This window comes from Mobula birostris, chromosome 5 (assembly GCF_030028105.1).
Source record: "Mobula birostris isolate sMobBir1 chromosome 5, sMobBir1.hap1, whole genome shotgun sequence".
In the NCBI taxonomy this organism is placed as follows: Eukaryota; Metazoa; Chordata; class Chondrichthyes; order Myliobatiformes; family Myliobatidae; genus Mobula; species Mobula birostris.
Window position 1 is genome coordinate 180137796 of NC_092374.1, and position 19035 is coordinate 180156830.

Sequence of the window (19035 nt, forward strand, 5' to 3'; positions counted from 1 at the left end):
TGCTGCCCTTATTGAACTCTTGAACAAACGTCTCATATCTTAAAAGATGAGCTCTTCATCTCCCAGTCTACCCTGTCGTGGCCCTTGAACTTTGTCTACATGCATTTCACCTTCTGTAACGGTAACAGCATATTCTGTATTGTGTTGTCCTTTTGCATCACATTGATGCACTCATGTATGGAATGATATGACCAGATAGCATGCAGACAAAAACTTTTCAAAGTATCTTGGTAGTTGACAATAATAAACCAACACCAATTCCAATTCTGATATCCATGCCATTACAAATTCCTTTTCCAGCATCAGTACCTTTTCCTGTTTGTCTTTCTGTTTGTGCATCTCACTGTCTATCTTGTTCTATTTCTCTGTGTTAACAATTATTGGTTTATCATGGACTTTCCAAGTTTACTACAAATTTTGACATTCATTGAAAACTTTCTAGAATTAATTAATATTTTGTGTAAAGATTTTAATAAGAGAGTGCTTAAGCTGTTTCTTATACACTTCCACCAGGTCCCTGTCCTAAGATCACACAGATTTTAGAAGTAGACTTGGAGGATAGTCCTCGGACTACCTTTGCCTGCTACACTCCGATTGTGGATTATGGTATGTGCAAAGATCTTTCCTGTCCTTCTCTGCTTCCGTTCAAAGGGTTTCAGGAAAAGAGAAAATGCTGGGAACACCTGCCAAGTCAGTCAGCGTCAATGGTATGAAATGGGTGTGGGTGGTGGGGCAGAGAACACAGCACTACCACTTCCTCTGGCAGCTCCTTCCACATATCCACACCCTCTGTGTGAAAACATTTGATGCTGGAAATCTGAAATAAAGCCAGAAAATGCTGGCAACACTCAGCAGGTCAGGCAGTAGCTGTGGAGGGAGAAGGTCATCAACCTGAAACGTTAAGCCTCTCTCATTCTCTCCACAGATGCTGCCTGACCTGTTGTGTGTTTCCAGTATTTTTCTCCTTTTATCAGCCTTTCAGACAGTTAAATCAGACAATGAATCCTGCTGCACGTGGCGTTTTCTAGGGATCAAATAGCTAGATACAAACACAATATAATCAGACTGTCAAGTTAGAAACTGAATCTTTCCCCCTGAACACCCAATTCTCCAAGTTAAAATTTAAAGGCATCCGTTAGTCTTTCGAGACCATGGATCTGCGCCTGGAAAGTCTTCACTCTCCAGGGCGCAGGCCTGGGCAAGGTTGTATGGAAGACGAGCAGTTGCCCATGCTGCAAGTCTCCCCTCTCCACGACACCAATGTTGTCCAAGGGAAGGGCATTAGGACACATACAGCTTGGCACCAGTGTCATCGCAGAGCAATGTGTGATTAAGGACACAACACGTTTCCTCAGCTGGGGCTCGAACTCACGACCTTCAGGTCGTTAGTGCAATGCCTTAACCACTTGGCCATGTGCCCACTCTGAGTTACACATACAATAATGTTACCATCCTATCAGATACTGAATAGAACATAGAAAATCAAACATGGATCAGTACAACACATAAACAGGCCCTTTGGCCCCGGAAGTTGTGCCGAAACTAATTAAACTAATCCCTTCTGCCTGCCCGTGGTCCATGTCCCTCCATTCTCTGCACACGCACGTAGCTGCCTTAAGAGCCTGGTAACACCTCTATCATGTCTGCTTCCACCACCATTCCAGGCACCTACCCCACTCTGCCCCGCACCTCTCCTTTGAACTGTCCTTTCTCACCTTAAATGCGTTTCCTCTAATATTAGACATTTGACCCAGGGAGGAAAGAAAAGATACTGACTGTCTATTCTGTCTACGCCTCCCACAGTTTTAAGTGCTTCCATTAGATCACCCCCCACCCCCAGCCTCTGCCACTCCAGAAAAAATCAACCTTGTCGAACTTGAGCAAGTTTGTCAAACTACTCCTTATAGCTCATGCCAGGTAATCCAGCCTTCGGCCGGTTAACCACTTCTGCACCAAAGCCTCCACATCCTTCCTATAACGGACACAGAAGAATTGAATCCTCCCACTACGCAGGCAGTTCTTCAGCAGGAAAAGAAAAATTAAAGATCTAAAAAACAGTCGTACCAAGATGCTCTCAGATATCATGTTAGAAACTGAATATGAAGTAATATGAAGGTTCATAACAATAGCATTTCCACCTTCCCATCAGACTGTCAATCTGTCCCATGCTAGATCATACAGTTTCCTCACAGGAAGAGGATGCAAGTCCAAACGTGTCACATGATTGAGAGTGATGGGTGGAATGCCACCACCTTCCTGCAATTCTGACGCACTTTCTTTCCAATTGATGTTCAGTCTACAGGGTGCAGCTTGTGAATCAGACCTCGCTGGGGTACTTTGACAGTTACATCATGTCCATCAATGATGTTTTCAAGATTCACGGTGAGTATTATTCGCAGAAGTGAATGCAGGCTAGATCTGGGGGATCTGAGTGAAACCAGTGTTAAGTCCAGAACTTGTTTTAGGAAGAGCTTCCTCCCCTCTGCCGTCATATTTCTGAACAGTCCGGGAACACGACTTCACTATTCGCCTTTTGCACTGGTATTTATCTGATGTAGGAGAATCTGCCACATGGTCCATATCCCTCCATTTATGTGCCAATGTCTATTGTATCTGCTTCCGCCACCAACCCTGGCAGCGCCTTCAATTCTCCATGTAAAAAATAACTTGCCTCACAATACTCCAGACCAGACACAGCCAGAATCTTATAAAGCTGCAGCGTAACTTCCTGACTCTTGAATTGACTGCCTTGTCCAATAAAGGCAAGGATGCTATCTGACTTCTTCACCACAATATCTACTTGTGTGGCCATTTTCATGGAGCAATGGACTTGTACCCCAAGACCTCTCTGTACATCAAAACTGTTAAGGGTCCTGCCACCATCTGTGTACTTTTCCCTCGCCTTTTGTCCTTTGCATTTAAGCCCTTTGAACTTACCCCCTCTCACCTTAAATACACACCCTCCAGTATTGACATTTCGACCCTAGGAGAAAGATATTGGCTATGTAATCTAGGTAAACCTCTCCCACATCCTCTCTGGTGTCTCCATGTTCTTCCTATAATGAGACAACCAGAACTGAGTACAATACTCCAGATGCAGCCTGACCACATTTTTATAAAACTACAATGTAACTTCCTGAATCTTCAATTGAAGTAGTGAAAAAAACATTTGCTAAAGTGACACTGAGGGGAGAGAGATAGAGTTAAGAGTCTAAGAACATGGCAGCACCACCGAGAATGGGCTGTGAAAGAGGTGGTTCGTTGAGGAGTCGGGTAGTACTGGGAATGAAGGTGTTCTGGATTCACGGAGTCAGGAAGTGGTACAGCATATAACAGGCCCTTCAGCTCACCTCTCTCCTATCTACAATGATCAGTGCACAGCAGCAGCATAGTGCAAAGCTAATGAAGTCAAGGTCCTGAATGAAGGATGTTGCCATTTTGAGGCACTGCTTTTTTAAGGTGTCCTGGATCCTGTGGAGACCATGTGCCCGTGATGGAGCTGGCTGAGTTTACAACCTTTTGCAGCTTTTTCTGATCCTGTGCAGTGGTCCCTCCATACCAGATAGTGATGTAACCAGGTAGAATGCTCTTCACGGTACATCTGTAGAGATTTGCGAGTGCCTTTGCTGATATAGCCATTCTCCTCAAACTCCTCATGAAACATGGCCAGTGTCGTGCCTTCTTTGTAATTACATCAGTATGTTGGCCCCAGGACAAATCCCCGGAGATGTTGACACGCAGGAAGTTGAAACTGCTCACCCTTTCCACTTCTGATCCCTCAACGAGGACTAGTGTGTGTTCCCTCCACTTCCCCTTCCTGAAGTCTATAATCAATTCCTTGGTCTTACGGACATCGAGTGCAAGTTTATTGTGACACCACTCAACCAGCTGATCTGGTGTACGCCTCCTCATCACCATCTGAAATTTTACCAACACTACTTGTGTGGTCAGCAAATTTACTGATGTGGTTTGGGCTGTGCCTACGCAGACAGTGGTGTGTGTAGATTGATTAGAGCAGTGGGCTAAGCATGCATCCTTGGGATCCGCCAGCGTTGATTGTCAGCGAGGACGAGATGTTGTTTCCACACTGCACTGGCTGTGTTCTCACAGTGAGGAAGTCAGGGATCCAGCGGCAGAGGGAGGTACAGAGATCCAGGTTCTGGAGATTGTTTATAGAAGCGAGGCAGGGCCCAGATGGTGGGGCCCCTGATGATAGATGTTGCCACTTTGGGGCAGCACCAGACGTAGAATGCTGCAGATAGTGGGGAGGGCAGACACCACTAATCTTTTCTTCCCCCTTTCCAAAGGAAAGTGACTAAAGCATCACATCATTGGAATACTACAGTATTTTACAATTCTCTCTGTTTACAAATGATGGATTCAAATTAGAACACCGTCAATTCTATCCAGACTGCACTCAAACTCCTGTGGTGCCCAGCAGTACTGGAAAGCCTCCATTTGTACTTGGGACTTTCCCCCTTCGCCATGGAACACATGGGGAGATCATTTCTCTCTGCAGCTTCTTACGCTCAAATGTTGGGTACAGGTTGAATCGAGGCGGCAGACTTCATACCCCAGAGTGTATCAGAGCAACAGAACCCAATGTCTGGATGATGAATTAAGTGTTGGGCCAGATTGAAAAGGTCAGGATATTGGGGCCTGGGGTGTGGGTCGGGTTGATTCAGCCCACGTCTCCGTAAAGGTTATTCAGCTTTGCGTGCAACTGCGGTCTGTGGATGGACTTTCTTTTGTAGACTCCTGTTCTGGTCGGTATTTGCTAATCATTGTTTGCACGATTTGTTTTTGTTTTGCTCTCTGCACATGGAGTGTTCGACGGTCTTCTTTTAATGGGTTCTTTTGGGTTTCTTTCTTTTGTGGCTGCCTCGAGATAAATCTCAAAGATGTATAATTTATATATACTTTGATAATGAACTTTGAACTTTGAAATTGCCATACCGGACCAAGATACAGCCCGTCAGGACACCTTCAACAGGATGTCTGTGGAAGTACAAGTATGCAAGATTGTTTGATGTCATTTCTAGTAAACGAGTGTAAAGAAATAATTGTTACTCCAGATCCGATGCAGCACAAAAAACACATACACAATAAGGTAAAGAATACTAATTAAAAAAACACAATAAATATAAGTACATAAGTTAGCTTGTGTACAAAGATTGATTTTATGTACATAAAATGACCATAAGATACAGGAGCAGAATTAGGCCATTTGATCCATCAAGTCTACTCCGACATTTCATCACGGCTGATCCATTTTTCCTTTCAGCCCCAATCTCCAGCCTTCAACCCATATCACCCATGCCCTGACTAACCAACGACATTAGGAACATGAGCGTCTTCACATGAGTTGACTCTGACAGGAAATGATAAATTAGTAGTGGTGGGTGTGGTGTGGAATCTGAAGGAGAGCAAAGAGGAATATTACAATAATGGAAGAGATAGATTCAAGGGTTTGAGGACATGGCAACACCATGAGGAAGGGGCTGTAGCCAATGTCTGATTCTGTTCACATGCCCGGTGAAGGTTGGACAGCCTCACTGGCCACGCGGTCACGGGTCAGTGCTGTACTGCAATCCGATTGGGTGACCGTAGTCTCTGTGAGTTCAAGGTATCCTGTAACCAAGCTGACCTGGCTCTCTCCTTTCCAGACAATGACAACATTCAAAAGAATGACGTCAGAGCTTTCATCAACCGGAAGTCTTGCCAGCTGCAGATAAAGAGGGACACGGAATACCTGGTGATGGGGAAAATCGGGAAAGGCATCGACGTCACTGGGAAGTAAGTTTGGATCCGGGGATATCCCATGTGGGATCGCTGCAGGAGTGTTGTAGGTTTGTGTGAGCCAGCGTTTCAGTTGGAGGGAGGGAGGTTCCCTGGGCTGACCATCCACTGTGTCCTGGTCCCGCTTCCCTGCCAGGGATATTGGCTCTGTGTCCAACCCATAATGCAGAACAGCACTCCAACTCTCCTGGGTAACTGGTTCATCATCGTTGCATGCACAGTAAATTGGTTTATTATTGCAACGTACCAAGCTACAGTGGAAAAAATGGAATTGCAGTCTGTGGCATCAAATACAACAGTGGGTAAAACCCTCTGAGTGGTACAGATGGCAAATTGTTTTATTACTGTCCCATGCAGAATGCAAAGCTTTCTTTTGACTCCCATCCATACAGATCACTTCATCAGGTCAGGACAAGGGAGAATGAGAACGGAATAACAGAGTGACTTGATACAGTGTAGTGCAGTCAGGCAATAAAGTGCAAGGGCTATGCCATCAGCAGTTCATCTTTGTCATTCAGGAGGTCTTTTCACTAACCTTAGAGTTGTATTGAAGTCGTCCTCCAGCCCAGTGGGATCATGTCCTCCTGCTTTTGTTTCTTCTGTGTGATGGAAGGGTGGAAAAGAGAAAATGCTCCTGGTGAGAAAAGTCCTTGATCCTGTTGGCTACTTCACCGAGGCAGTGGGAATTGTCGACAGAGTCAATGGAACAGGGGCTGGTTTGCAAGATGGACTGGATTGCTTTAAAAGGGAGACACTTTAACACCATATTCCACATCTCTCAAGCTTTTGTACCTGTTCCCTGATGTTTATAAGGCCAGGCCTCTATTCCAGGAATCATCTTGCTGAATCTCTCTGCACTGTTGCATCTTTCCTGGAGCCTGCTGATGCCTGTTTGCAAGCTTTTGTATCTTACCGTTCATCCCTTTGAACAATAAAACTAGACTTCTCCCCTCCCCTCCCTTGCTCTCGCTCTGCCTCTCCATCTCCCTGCATCTCTCTATTTGCTTCTTGTAACTGTTCTTTCTTCTCTGTGCCATTGATGCCAAACATTACAGATACTGTGAAGGTGGGGTTACCACATCGAGCAAATTTTGTGTAGTTTCCAACTTCTGAACAAACATAACTTGAGGTGGGCTATGAAAACAGAACACATTCTTTACCTTTCGTATGGTTGTAAACTTTATTAGAGTTATGGATGGATCAGCCCATCACAGAAACCAGCCTCCTCTCTACAGACTCCATCTATGCTTCTCTGCATCAGTAAAGACGCCAGCCTAATCAAAGACCCCTCCCACCCCAAACAAGCTCTCTTCTTCACCTCTCATTGGGCAGAAGATATCAAAGCCTGAAAGCACATCCTTCTTCTTCGGTTGTCCATCGAAATCCGATGACGACGTCCATTCCTTTAACGAGGAGATCTTTGATGGCTATACAGTCCTATCCTGGACCCACAAGCTCTATTACAGGTGGGACATGTGTATGTGGTAGTGGTGGCAACCATGGCTGCATTTCTCCTGGCTCCCTTCTGCTATCTTCTGGTTGTTCTTTCCATCTCCAGAATATGAACCCTGTCCCTACACAGCTGTCGCCAAGTGGTACGGTCAGCAGCAACATCCTCCAGGTCCTCGGGTCTGATCTTGCACTTCCTTAAAGCATTCTTCATCTGATCCTTAGAGCGCTTCTTTGGCCCTCCAGCTGAGCGTCAACCATGATATAGCTGTCCATATAACACTCTGCGGGGTAGCCGACATGGGGGCATCCTTATCATGTGCCCCAGCCGCTGCAGCTGACGCTGGGTGATCGTGGCCTCAATACTCCTGCAGTTGGTCTTTACAAGTATTTCAGTGTGAGGCATCCGCTCACGCCAGGTAGTTCCCAGGATGCGCTGGAGGCAGCTTATGTGGAAGCGCTCCAAGGACTTGATGCGACGGCTGTAGGTTACCCAAGCTTCACAGCTATAAAGGAGAGTGGTGACACAGACCGCTTGGTATACGGCGACCTTTGTGGAGGGACAAAGGCTCCCGTTCTGAAAGGCTCTACGCTGAAGTCTCCCAAAGGCAGCTGATGCCTGTTTAATGCGGCTCTGGATGTCGTTGTCAACGCCGCTATCCTCAGAGAGAATGCTCCCCAGGTATTTGAGCAGTGGGTGTGGCAGTGGACGTCAGATTAGATGGCAACCTCTTTGACATCAGGAGGCTCCACGCAACCACCAAACTCCGTAGAGAGCAGGTCCTGGAGCTGCAGTATGCAGACGACTGTGTTCTTGTGGCCCATACTCCGGAGGATCTTCAGACTGTCCTTGCTGTGGCGGTGAGAGCGTACAGCAGGATGGGGCTGACTGTCAATACCACCAAGACAGAAGTGGTTTGCCAATGGAGTACCAGTGTCCGACCCACTCTACCTGCCTTCACTGTTGGTGATGAAAAGCTGTCAGAGGTGCCATCTTTCAAAGAAAGCACATAACACCAGGCTCAAGGACAGCTTCTACCCCATTGATATAAGACTATTGAACAGACCTCCTGAATACGAATCAGGTTTATTATCACCAGCATGTGTGTGAAATGTGTTAACTTAGCAGCAGCTGTTCAATGCAATACATAAAAGTGAAGAAAAAAATAATAAATAAATAGGCCTTTGATAAGGTCCCACACGGAAGGTTAGTTAGGAAGGTTCAATCGTTAGGTACTAATATTGAAGTAGTAAAATGGATTCAGCAGTGGCTGGATGGGAGACACCAGAGAGTAGTGGTGGATAATTGTGTGTCAGATTGGAGGCCGGTGACTAGTGGTGTGCCTCAGGGATCTGTACTGGGTCCAATGTTGTTTGTCATATACATTAATGATCTGGATGATGGGGTGGTAAATTGGATGAGTAAGTATGCAGGTGATACTAAAATAGATGGAGTTGTGGATAATGAAGTAGGTTTTCAAAGCTTGCAGAGAGATTTAGGCCAGTTAGAAGAGTGGGCTGAAAGATGGCAGATGGAGTTTAATGCTGATAAATGTGAGGTGCTACACTTTGGTAGGACTAATAAAAATAAGACATAGATGGTAAATGGTAGGGCATTGAAGAATGCTGTAGAACACAGGGTTCTAGGAATAATGGTGCATAGTTCCCTGAAGGTGGAACGTCATGAAAGCTTTGAAGCTTTCATGGTGAAGAAAGCTTTTGGTATGCTGCCCTTTATTAATCAGAGCATTGAGTATAGGAGATGGGATGTAATGTTGAAATTGTACAAGGCATTGGTGAAGCCAAATTTGGAGTATTGTGTACAGTTTTGGTCACCGAATTATAGGAAAGATGTCAACAAAATAGAGAGAGTACAGAGAAGATTTACTAGAATGTTACCTGGGTTTCATCACCTAAGTTGCAGAAAAAGGTTGAACAAGTTGGGTCTTTATTCTTTGGAACGTAGAAGGTTGAGGGGGGACTTGATAGAGGTATTTAAAATTATGAGGGGGATAGATAGAGTTGACGTGGATAGGCTTTTTCCATTGAGAGTGGGGGAGATTCAAACAAGAGGATATGGGTTGAGAGTTAAAGGGCAAAAGTTTAGGGGTAACATGAGGGGGAACTTCTTTACTCAGAGTGGTGGCTGTGTGGAACAAGCTTCCAGCAGAAGTGGTTGATGTAGGTTCGATGTTGTCGTTTAAAGTTAAATTGGACAGGTATATGGACAGAAAAGGAATGGAGGGTTATGGGCTGAGTGCAGGTCAGTGGGACTAGGTGAGAGTAAGAGTTCGGCACGGACTAGAAGGGCCGAGATGGCCTGTTTCCATGCTGTAATTGTTATATGGTTATATGGTTAAATAATTTCTTTCAAAAATTCATTCTGAGAACATCTCCAGTTATCTCCGGTTCGCTTTCAGTTCCTCGTGCTGGTGTGGGCAGGAACAGGGAGTTAGGGCCCTGAATGTGTGGCTGATGAGGAGCTGGTGTGGGAAGCAGGGATTTAGATTCTTAGACCACTGGGATCTGTTTTGTGGTATGTTTGAATTGTACAGAAGGGACAGGTTGCACCTTAACAGGTGGGGGACCAGCATTCTGGCAGGCAGGTTTGCCACTGGTACACGGGTGTGTTTAAAATAAGTAGGGGGGAGGGTAGTGGGGGTGGGGAAGGAGAGGAAATGTAAGGATGGAGTTAAAGGGAAAGAGAGAATAAGGAAAGTTAAGAAAGACAACAGAATTAACGGGGCAGAAAGCTTAGGAAGGGATCAGAGAGTATGGCAATAGGAATCGATGTGAAAGGTGTGGGGAGTAATGGATTAAAAGTATTATATATGAATGCACGATATATAAGAAATAAAGTGGATGAACTTGAGGCTCAGTTGGAAATTGGCAAGTATGATGTTGTAGGAATAACAGAGACATAGCTGCAAGAGGACCAGGGCTGGGAAATAAATATTCAAGGGTATACGTCCTATCAGAAGGACAGACAGGTGGGCAGAGAGGGTGGGGTGGCTCTGTTGGTGAGGAATGAAATTCAGTCCCTTGCGAGGAGGATGTAGAGTCAGTATGGATAGAACTGAGAAACTGTAAGGGCAAAAAGACCCTAATGGGAGTTATCTACAGGCCCCCAAACAGTAGCCTGGTTATAGGGTGCAAGTTGAATCAAGAGTTAAAATTGGCATGTCACAAAGGTAACTCTACGGTTGTTATGGGGGATTTCAACATGCAGGTAGACTGGGAAAATCAGGTTGGTACTGGACCCCAAGAAAGGGAGTTTGTGGAGTGCCTCCGAGATGGATTCTTAGAACAGCTTGTACTGGAACCTACCAGGAAGAAGGTATTTCTGGGAATAATACAGAAGGTGCAGGATCAGTTCATTCGAAAGAGGAAGAAAGATTCTAAAGGGAGTAAGGGGCGACTGTGGCTGACAAGGGAAGTCAAGGACAGTATCAAAATAAAAGGGAAAGTAACATAGCAAAGATGAGCAGGAAGCCAGAGGACTGGGAAACTTTTAAAGAGCAACAGAGGATAACTAAAATGGCAATACAGAGAGAAAAGATGAGATACGAAGGTAAGCTAGCCAAGAATATAAAGGAGGATAGTAAAAGCTTCTTTAGGGATGTGAGGAGGGAAAAAATTAGTTAAGACCAAAGTTGGGCCCTTGAAGACAGAAACGGGTGAATTTATTATGGGGAACAAGGAAATGGCAGATGAGTTGAACAGGTACTTTGGATCTGTCTTCACTAGGAAAGACGCAAACAATCTCCCAGATGTAATAGTGGCCAAAGGACCGAGGGTAACGGAGGAACTGAAGGATATTTACATCAGGCAGAAAATGGTGTTGGATAGGCTGATGGGACTAAAGGCTGATAAATCCCCAGGGCCTGATGGTCTGCACCCCAGGGTATTTAAGGAGATGGCTCTAGAAATCATGGACACATTGGTAATCATTTTCCAATGTTCTATAGATTCAGGATCAGCTCCTGAGGACTGGAGGGTAGCTTTTTAAGAAAGGAGGGAGAGAGAAAACATGGAATTATAGACCAGTTAGCCTGACATCAGTGGTGGGTAAGATGCTGGAGTCAATTTTAAAAGATGAAATTACGGCACATTTGGATAGCGGTAACAGGATCGGTCTGAGTCAGCATGGATTTACGAAGGGGAAATCATGCTTGACTAATCTTCTGGAATTTTTTGAGAATGTAACTATGAAAATGAACAAGGGAGAGCCAGTGGATGTAGTGTACCTGAACTTTCAGAAAGCCTTTGATAAGGTCCCACATAGGAGATTAGTGGGCAAAATTAGAGCACATGGTATTGGGGGTAGGGTACTTGCATGGATAGAAATTTGGTTGGCAGACAGGGAACGAAGAGTAGGGATAACGGGTCCCTTTCAGAATGGCAGGCAGTGACAACTGGAGTACCGCAAGGCTCGGTGCTGGGACCGCCGCTATTTACAATATACATTAATGATTTAGATGAAGGGATTAAAAGTAAAGTTAGCAAATTTGCAGATGACGCAAAGCTGGGTGGCAGTGTGAAATGTGTGGAGGATGGTATGATAATGCTGGGTGACTTGGACAGGTTGGATGAGTGGGCAGATGCATGGCAGATGCGGTTTAATGTGGATGAATGTGAGGTTATCCACTTTGGTGGCAAGAACAGGAAGGCAGATTGCTACTTGAATGGTGTCAAGTTAGGGAAAGGGGAAGTACAACGAGATCTAGGTGTCCTTGTTCATCAGTCACTGAAAGTAAGCATGCAGGTACAGCAGGTGGTGAAGAAAGCTAATGGCATGCTGGCCTTCATAACAAGGGGAGTTGAGTATAGGAGCAAAGGAGTTCTTCTGCAGTTGTACAGGGCCCTTGTGAGACCCCACCTGGAGTATTGTGTACAGGTTTGGTCTCCAAATTTGAGGAAGGACATTCTTGCTATTGAGGGAGTGCAGCATAGGTTCACAAGGTTAATTCCCAGGATGGTGGAAGATTGGAGCGACTGGGCTTGTATACACTGGAATTTAGAAGGATGAGAGGGGATCTGATTGAAACATATAAGATTATTAAGGGATTGGACACGCTAGAGGTAGGAAACATCTTCCTGATGGTTCTCGATGTCCAGAACCAGAGTCCACAGCTTGAGAATAAGGGGTAGGCCATTTAGAACGGAGTTGAGGAAAAACTCTTTCACCCAGAGAGTTGTGGATCTGTGGAATGCTCTGTCTCAGAAGGCAGAGGAGGCCAATTCCCTGGATGCTTTCAAGAACGAGATGGATAGGACTCTTAATGATAGCGGTGTCAAGGGATATGGGGAGAAGGCAGGAACGGGGTACTGATTGTGAATGATCCGCCATGATCACAGTGAATGGCGGTGCTGGCTTGAAGGGCCGAATGGCCTTCTCCTATTATCTGTTATCTTATTACCGATTCAGAAACCTTTCTTATATCAACTCAGTTGTGGAAGACCTGTTGAGAATACCCCTGAATGAGCTGGCAATATACCCTACAGATCAGAAACAGGCCTTGAGACACCTTAGATAAGTCCAGCATCTGTGTTTTGATTTTCGGTGTCTGCGATGCTTTGCTAATAACTGTTGCATGAAAACTTGCTGTGCCTGTCTGCAGGATGCAGTATCTTCTCAGTGACACCACGTGGATCGAAGCCATTCCACCAGCAGCGACGTGTAACCTTCGGACCTACAGGGAGTCCTGTCAGCACCTGAATACCTTCTTTGACAACCTGCTCATGTACGGATGCATATTGTAAATTCAGTCAGCAGTTGCAGTGCCTCTGGTGACAAACCTCCCACTAATAAGCAGAATGTAGTCATTGTTGCAATAAAACTTGTAACAAAAATAAGGTGCACTTTCAATAAACTGCTCTGTGACATTGTCTGTCTGAAGTTTTTGCAATGGAATGGCATTGAGATGGTGACGGGAAAATGGGCTTCATCTCGTGAATTGGTAGCACAGCAGGTAGAGATTCTGCCTCAGGATGCTGGGGACCTGGGCTTGATCTCGACATCTGCCTGTGTGTGGATTTGACATGTTCTTCCTGTGACCCTGGGCTCTCTGGTTTCCTCACAAACCCAAACACCGGCTGCTGTAAATTGTGGGTGAGTGGGAAAAACCAGGGGATGTTGATGGGAATTTGGGGAGACTAAAATGGGATTTATGCCAACAGGTGCTTGACGGTTGGTAAAGACTCAATGGACTGGAGGTCCTGTTTCCACACGGTAGGAAAATTATGGTCACTTGGCTGTTTTCTGTGGACAGGGAACATTTGTTCTGTCTCCCTCTGTACCTACTGACACCTTTACCAGCCAAAAGTTGGTGCAAGGATGGCAAGGGGCACTCTCAGCAGGCCAGCAATAAACCACACCATCATCACACCTCACTCTTAACAGCTCAGTTATCGATCTGCAGTGCCGAGAGAGGCTCCTTTGTGCAAGTGGCTTCCCACACATTTCAATGCAGTAATGGCTTAGCTGGTGGTTTTACCTCAGCCCAGTGCCTGGGCAGGAGACCAACCAGTGACGTGGCGGGGGGGGGACGGTTGGACCAGTGACAGGGCTTCCATGTTGGAAGGACTGGTGACAGGGTGGGGCTCCTGTGGTGGACAGATGAGTGACAGGGGAACACTGTTCTGGTCGGTCTGATGATGGGGACCCCAGTGGTGGACGGACCAGTGATGGGACCAGTGTCAGAGTTCCTGTCACAGATGTAATGGACATACCCATCAAACAGAATTTCCAAAATGAGCTGCTGTCATTAACTCTCTTCTCCTCAGAATTCCAGTGACCAACTTCCACTCCAGTGGCGAGGTGCCCGGTGACACCAGTGTGGCTTCCCCAGACTCTACAGTGGGAGCTTGTTGGTCAGAGGGTGGGGATGGCGGGGGGGTGGTGGAAAGGGGCAATCTGTAAAGTAGTTTGGCCAGGAACTCATGCTCCTCAACACATTCTCCACTTGGAATGCTCACAGACTGGGAACTCTACCGTGACTGTGTCATGGCTCGTCAAAGAGGTGTTGAGAACAGCCTTGAATTCCCCTTAATGACTTCCCTGGAACTCTGCTGCAGAGCTTGGAGCACACACTTCCCGAGTTCGGACTTGAAAGCAATATCACAGCTATACAGGGCAATGGAAAAGGTGTTTGCCAACACGGGCCCCTATCAGTTGGGGCACCGAATGTGGGAGAAAGAAGAGACTGCGGAGGCTGGATTCTGGAGCAACACACAAGATGCCGGAGGAGCTCAGCTGGCCAGGCAGCATCTGTGGTGAGAAATGGACAGTGGATATTCCGGGTTGAGAGCCTTCATTTGGACTGAAAGAGGGAGCACAGGTAGCCGGTATAAAGAGGAGGAGAGAAGGGGTGAAATAAGAGCTGGCAGGCGATTTTCGATCCGGGCAGGAGGGCGATGGTGAGAGGCAGGTGATTCCAGGAATGAAAAGCTCAACAATCTCACTCTGCCCCTCCCTCACTTGCCTCTTACACCTTGTAAAGGTGAAGACAAACCAGCTGGGGCATAGAGAGGTGAGCAGACATTTTTGCAAGGTTAGGAGAACAACGAACTGTGGAGGAATAGGTTTAAGGTGAGAGGGAAGAAGTTTGAGACCCCAGGGGCAGCTTTTTCACACAGAGGGTGTTATGCATGTTGAATAAGCTGCCAGAGGAAGTGGTTGAGGCAGGTAGATTGAGGCCCTCCGTTGGTCAGGGGGTGTCGTGTCCCAGTTACCTATGTGATACGCTAGCCAGGGCAGTACGATATGGAGAGCGAGCTGTTGCCCATGTAGCAGGCTCCCCTTTTCCACGCGGCTGATACAGGAACCGCAGGGTCTGATACAGTTTGGCACCAGTGGTGACGCAGGAGTTGCCAGTCAGCATTAAACTCAACGTAGGACTGCCTCAGGGACTCCAGCTGCAGATTTTTCCCTCCGGGTTTACTCCTGAAACCTTCCCCATGAGTGGGTTTAGCTGCAAGGCAGCCAAGGTTCAAGATTGGAATTTTCCTTCCAGATGAGCTGCCAACCACGGCTGACAAGCCCCAGTTGCTGAAGTGACTGGTTTGAAGACGCAAAGTAACCCACCTTTGCCCCTTCTCCCGTTGGTAGAAATGGTTCTTCCAGCCTTAGAAGCTAAACCACACATGAAGGCCAGGAGCTGGATGGTTGTCAGAGCCTATTTGAGATGCATGCCTTTGGGAGCGTTTAATAGAGAGTGGGAGCTTATTGCCAATACCACCCCTGCTTATAACAATCTTAAGGAACTAGCAGGCAGGTACATCATCAACATTCAAAATTATTCAACATTCAAATGGCACAGTCTCAGGATAGAGGGCTATTCATTCAAAACAGAGATGCAGAGAAATTTCTTTAGCCAGAGGGTGGTGAATTTGTAGAATTTGTTGCTGTGTGCAGCTGTGGAGGCCAGGCCATTGGGTGTATTTAAGGCAGAGAATGATAGGTTCGTGATTGGACATGGCATCAGAGGTTACGGGGAGAAGTCTAGGAAATGGGGTTGAGGAGGAGGAAAAAAAGTATCAGCCATGATTGAATGGTGGAGCTGACTCGATAGGCTAGATGAACTAATTCTGCTCCTATGTCTTATGGTCTTATATATCGTGGGCATAGAGAACCATGGACACAACATGGGTAAACAGGATCACAAACAAGAGAAAATCTGCAGATGCTGGAAATCCGAGCAACACACAAAATGCTGGAGGAACTCAACAGGCCAGGCAGCATTTATGCAAAAGAGTAAACAGTCGACGTTTCAGGCCTAAGCCTTTCCACAGGACGGAGCCTCGACTGTACTCTTTTCCATATATGCTGCCTGGCCTGCTGAGTTCTTCCAGCATTTTGTATTATGGGTAAACAGGATCATAAACATGAGAAAATCTGAAGATCCAAAGCAACACACACAAAATACAGCAGGCTTGGCAGCATCTATAGAAACGAGTAAACAGTCAAAGTTTCAGGCCGAGACTCTTCTTCAGGACTCTTTTCCATAGATGCTGACTGGCCTGCTGAGTTCTTCCAGCATTTTATGGGCAAACAGGATTAGTGTGGAAGTTGCAGCAAGACAAGGGTTAAAATAGTGTGCTGACAGAACAGTGTGCCGATATCGTACAGTGACGGAATAAACTCGATTTTGAGAGCATAGCTTCTCTTCCCATAGTTCTTTGTTCAAGTCTGAGACCAAAATGTTACCAGGCATACCAGAAAAAGATAAGGATGAGTACAAAGGAATGTAGGGCACACAGTAGCTACTGGATAGTAATTCTACTAATTAAGTATTATTGGCCTTTAATGCATAGATTGTATTGGTTATTTACAACTGAAATATGTCATGTGGTTTTATCCCTGGGGTCAAGTATGATGTTCTCCTAAGGGGTTGTCTATTGCTGGGTCTTCAGGTGGCTGTATGGACAACCTGGGATCCACATAGCCAGGAAGTCTGGATGGATTTCCTTAATGGAGAACACTTGTGTGTAACTTCATGTAATATGGGGAGGCTGATGTATAGACACCCACCACATGGTCCTTGACAGTTTGGGATCAGGGTTGGGTGGCATGGAATGTAAAATGACTAGGGACCCTTCACTGCCATTGTGATCAATGTTCCCTCTAATTTGTAAGACCAGTGTATGCAAAAATCTTGTGCTGTGCAATTTTCTTTCCAGCGATGACAACATGTGTGCACTGAGTAATGTCTTCAATAAAAACAGTATAAATAAGCTAGTTCTAAATCTCAGAGAAATCATCACAAGCTCCACATTGTCAACACTGTCTGTAGCAGAAACCAGAAAAGGGAATGTGATCATGTACAATCGTGAAATATACTTAACATGCCAACAGGGTAGAGGGTGACAACCTTCTGTGCGCAGTTTAAGCTCCTTTGTGCACTAGTAGAAAAAGACGTGTGCATGCACACGCACTTGCACACTTTCGAAGGAACATTGATTGTGGTGTGTCATCATCTTCCACCAGCTCCATTAAGATCCTTGGAACTGCTCTCTTGACATTACTGCTATGGGTGACCCGAGTTGTAGCTAAGCGCCAGCTGGCTAAACTCCAGCCAGCATTACTCTCAGGATCTCAGGAACCTGCAAGCCTCTCCATCACGCCAATGTGATTATTGGTACATAATCATGCTAATAATGGGATTCAGAAGTGCACAAAATTGCTATTGGATCAATGTCTGTATTTAAAAAAAATAACAACTTTGAGCTGTAACTTCAGAATTAGTTCTTTGACAGGGGCTGAGCTGCTCTTGTCCACAAGTAAATGAAGTGTGATTGATGGGGTGGTTAATTGGCAAGGACATTAACAAGGGGCAGGAAGGACTTGATGGGCCAAATGGCCTGTTCCTGTGTTGTACAGATCTGAAACTTTAGGAGACTCCTTTCAACGAAACGAGACAATATTGAACCTCTCCAGAGCACTATTTGACTCTCTGATGAATTGGGACGAAGACATCAGTTCTTGTGGTTCACACCTTTCTCCCTGCTGCCTGCCTCTGAACTACATCCTGCAGGAACCTCACGACGCAGGACAGATCCAGCAACAGCACATCCACAAAATCCCTTCAAGCTCCTTTAATGCTCAGCCTGCTCCAGAATTGACATTGAGCCATTCAGTAACAGAGCAGGGAACAGACCCTTCGGCCCAACACATTCATGCTGGCCGCAAGGTAGTCCCATTTGCCCAGGTTTAGTCCACATCTCTTCAAAACCCCTCCTATCTATGTATTTACCCAAATGTCTTTCAAATCTTGGTAACTGTTACGTAAATACCTATGTCAGGATGCTTTTTATTGACTATAGGTCTGCATTTAAAACCATCACTCCTACAGTCCCAATTGTAAAGCTACAGAATCTGGGTCTCTGGACCTCCCTCTGCAACTGGATCGTTGACTTCCTAACTGGAAGACCACACCCTGTGTGGATTGGAAATACCATCTACACCTCTCTGACGATCAACACTGGTGCACCACCAGGATGTGTGCTTAGCCCACTGCTCCACTCTCCCTACACCATGACTGTGTGGCTAGGCATAGCTCAAATGCCAGCTGACAACACAACTATTGTTGGCAGAATTTCAGATGGTGATGAGAAGGCATACAGGAGTGACATATTCCAGTTAGTTGAGTGGTGTTTCCGCAACAACCTGGCACTCAGCGTCAGCAAGACCAAAGAGCTGATTGTGGACTTCAGGAAGGGCAAGACGAGGGAATGCACACCAATCGTCATAGAGGGGTCAGACATGGAGAGAGTGAGCAATTTCAAATTCCTGGGTGTCAACATCTGAGGACCTAACCTGGACGCAACATATTGATGCAGCTATAAAGGCGGCAAGACAGTGGCTATATTTCATTAACGATTGAGATTTGGTTTCTTAACTAAAACACTCAAATACTTCAACAGATGTACTGTGGAGAGCATTCTGACTGGCTACATCACCATATAGTACAAGGGGTGGGGGGGGGGGTGGGAGTGTCTACTGTACAGGATTAAAATAAACTGCAGAAAGTTGTAAAATTACTCAGCTCCATCATGGGTACAAGCCTCCATAGTCTCCAAGGCATCTTCAAGGAGCAGTGCCTGAGAAAGGAGGTGTCCATCATTTAGAACCACCCACCCTCCACTACCTGGCATACGCCCACTTTTCATTGTTACCATGGAGTGGGAGGTACAGAAGTCTGAATGCACACACAGCAATTCAGGAACAGCTTCTTCCGCTTTGCCATCTGATTTCTAAATGGACATTAACCCATGAAGACTACTTCA

General features: G+C 45.9%; 1 protein-coding gene across 1 annotated transcript in view; it reads left to right on the forward strand.

The window, feature by feature from the left end:
- Positions 1-13139, forward strand: part of LOC140198092 (complement C4-A-like) — a 145562-nt gene extending 132423 nt beyond the window's left edge. The window contains exons 38-41 of the mRNA XM_072258982.1: positions 514-606; positions 2296-2382; positions 5667-5796; positions 12870-13139. Of these exons, the coding sequence (XP_072115083.1) occupies positions 514-606; positions 2296-2382; positions 5667-5796; positions 12870-13011 (452 nt within the window). The 3' untranslated portion in view covers positions 13012-13139. The remainder of the gene's footprint in view (positions 1-513; positions 607-2295; positions 2383-5666; positions 5797-12869) is intronic.
- Positions 13140-19035: the final 5896 nt, after the last annotated feature.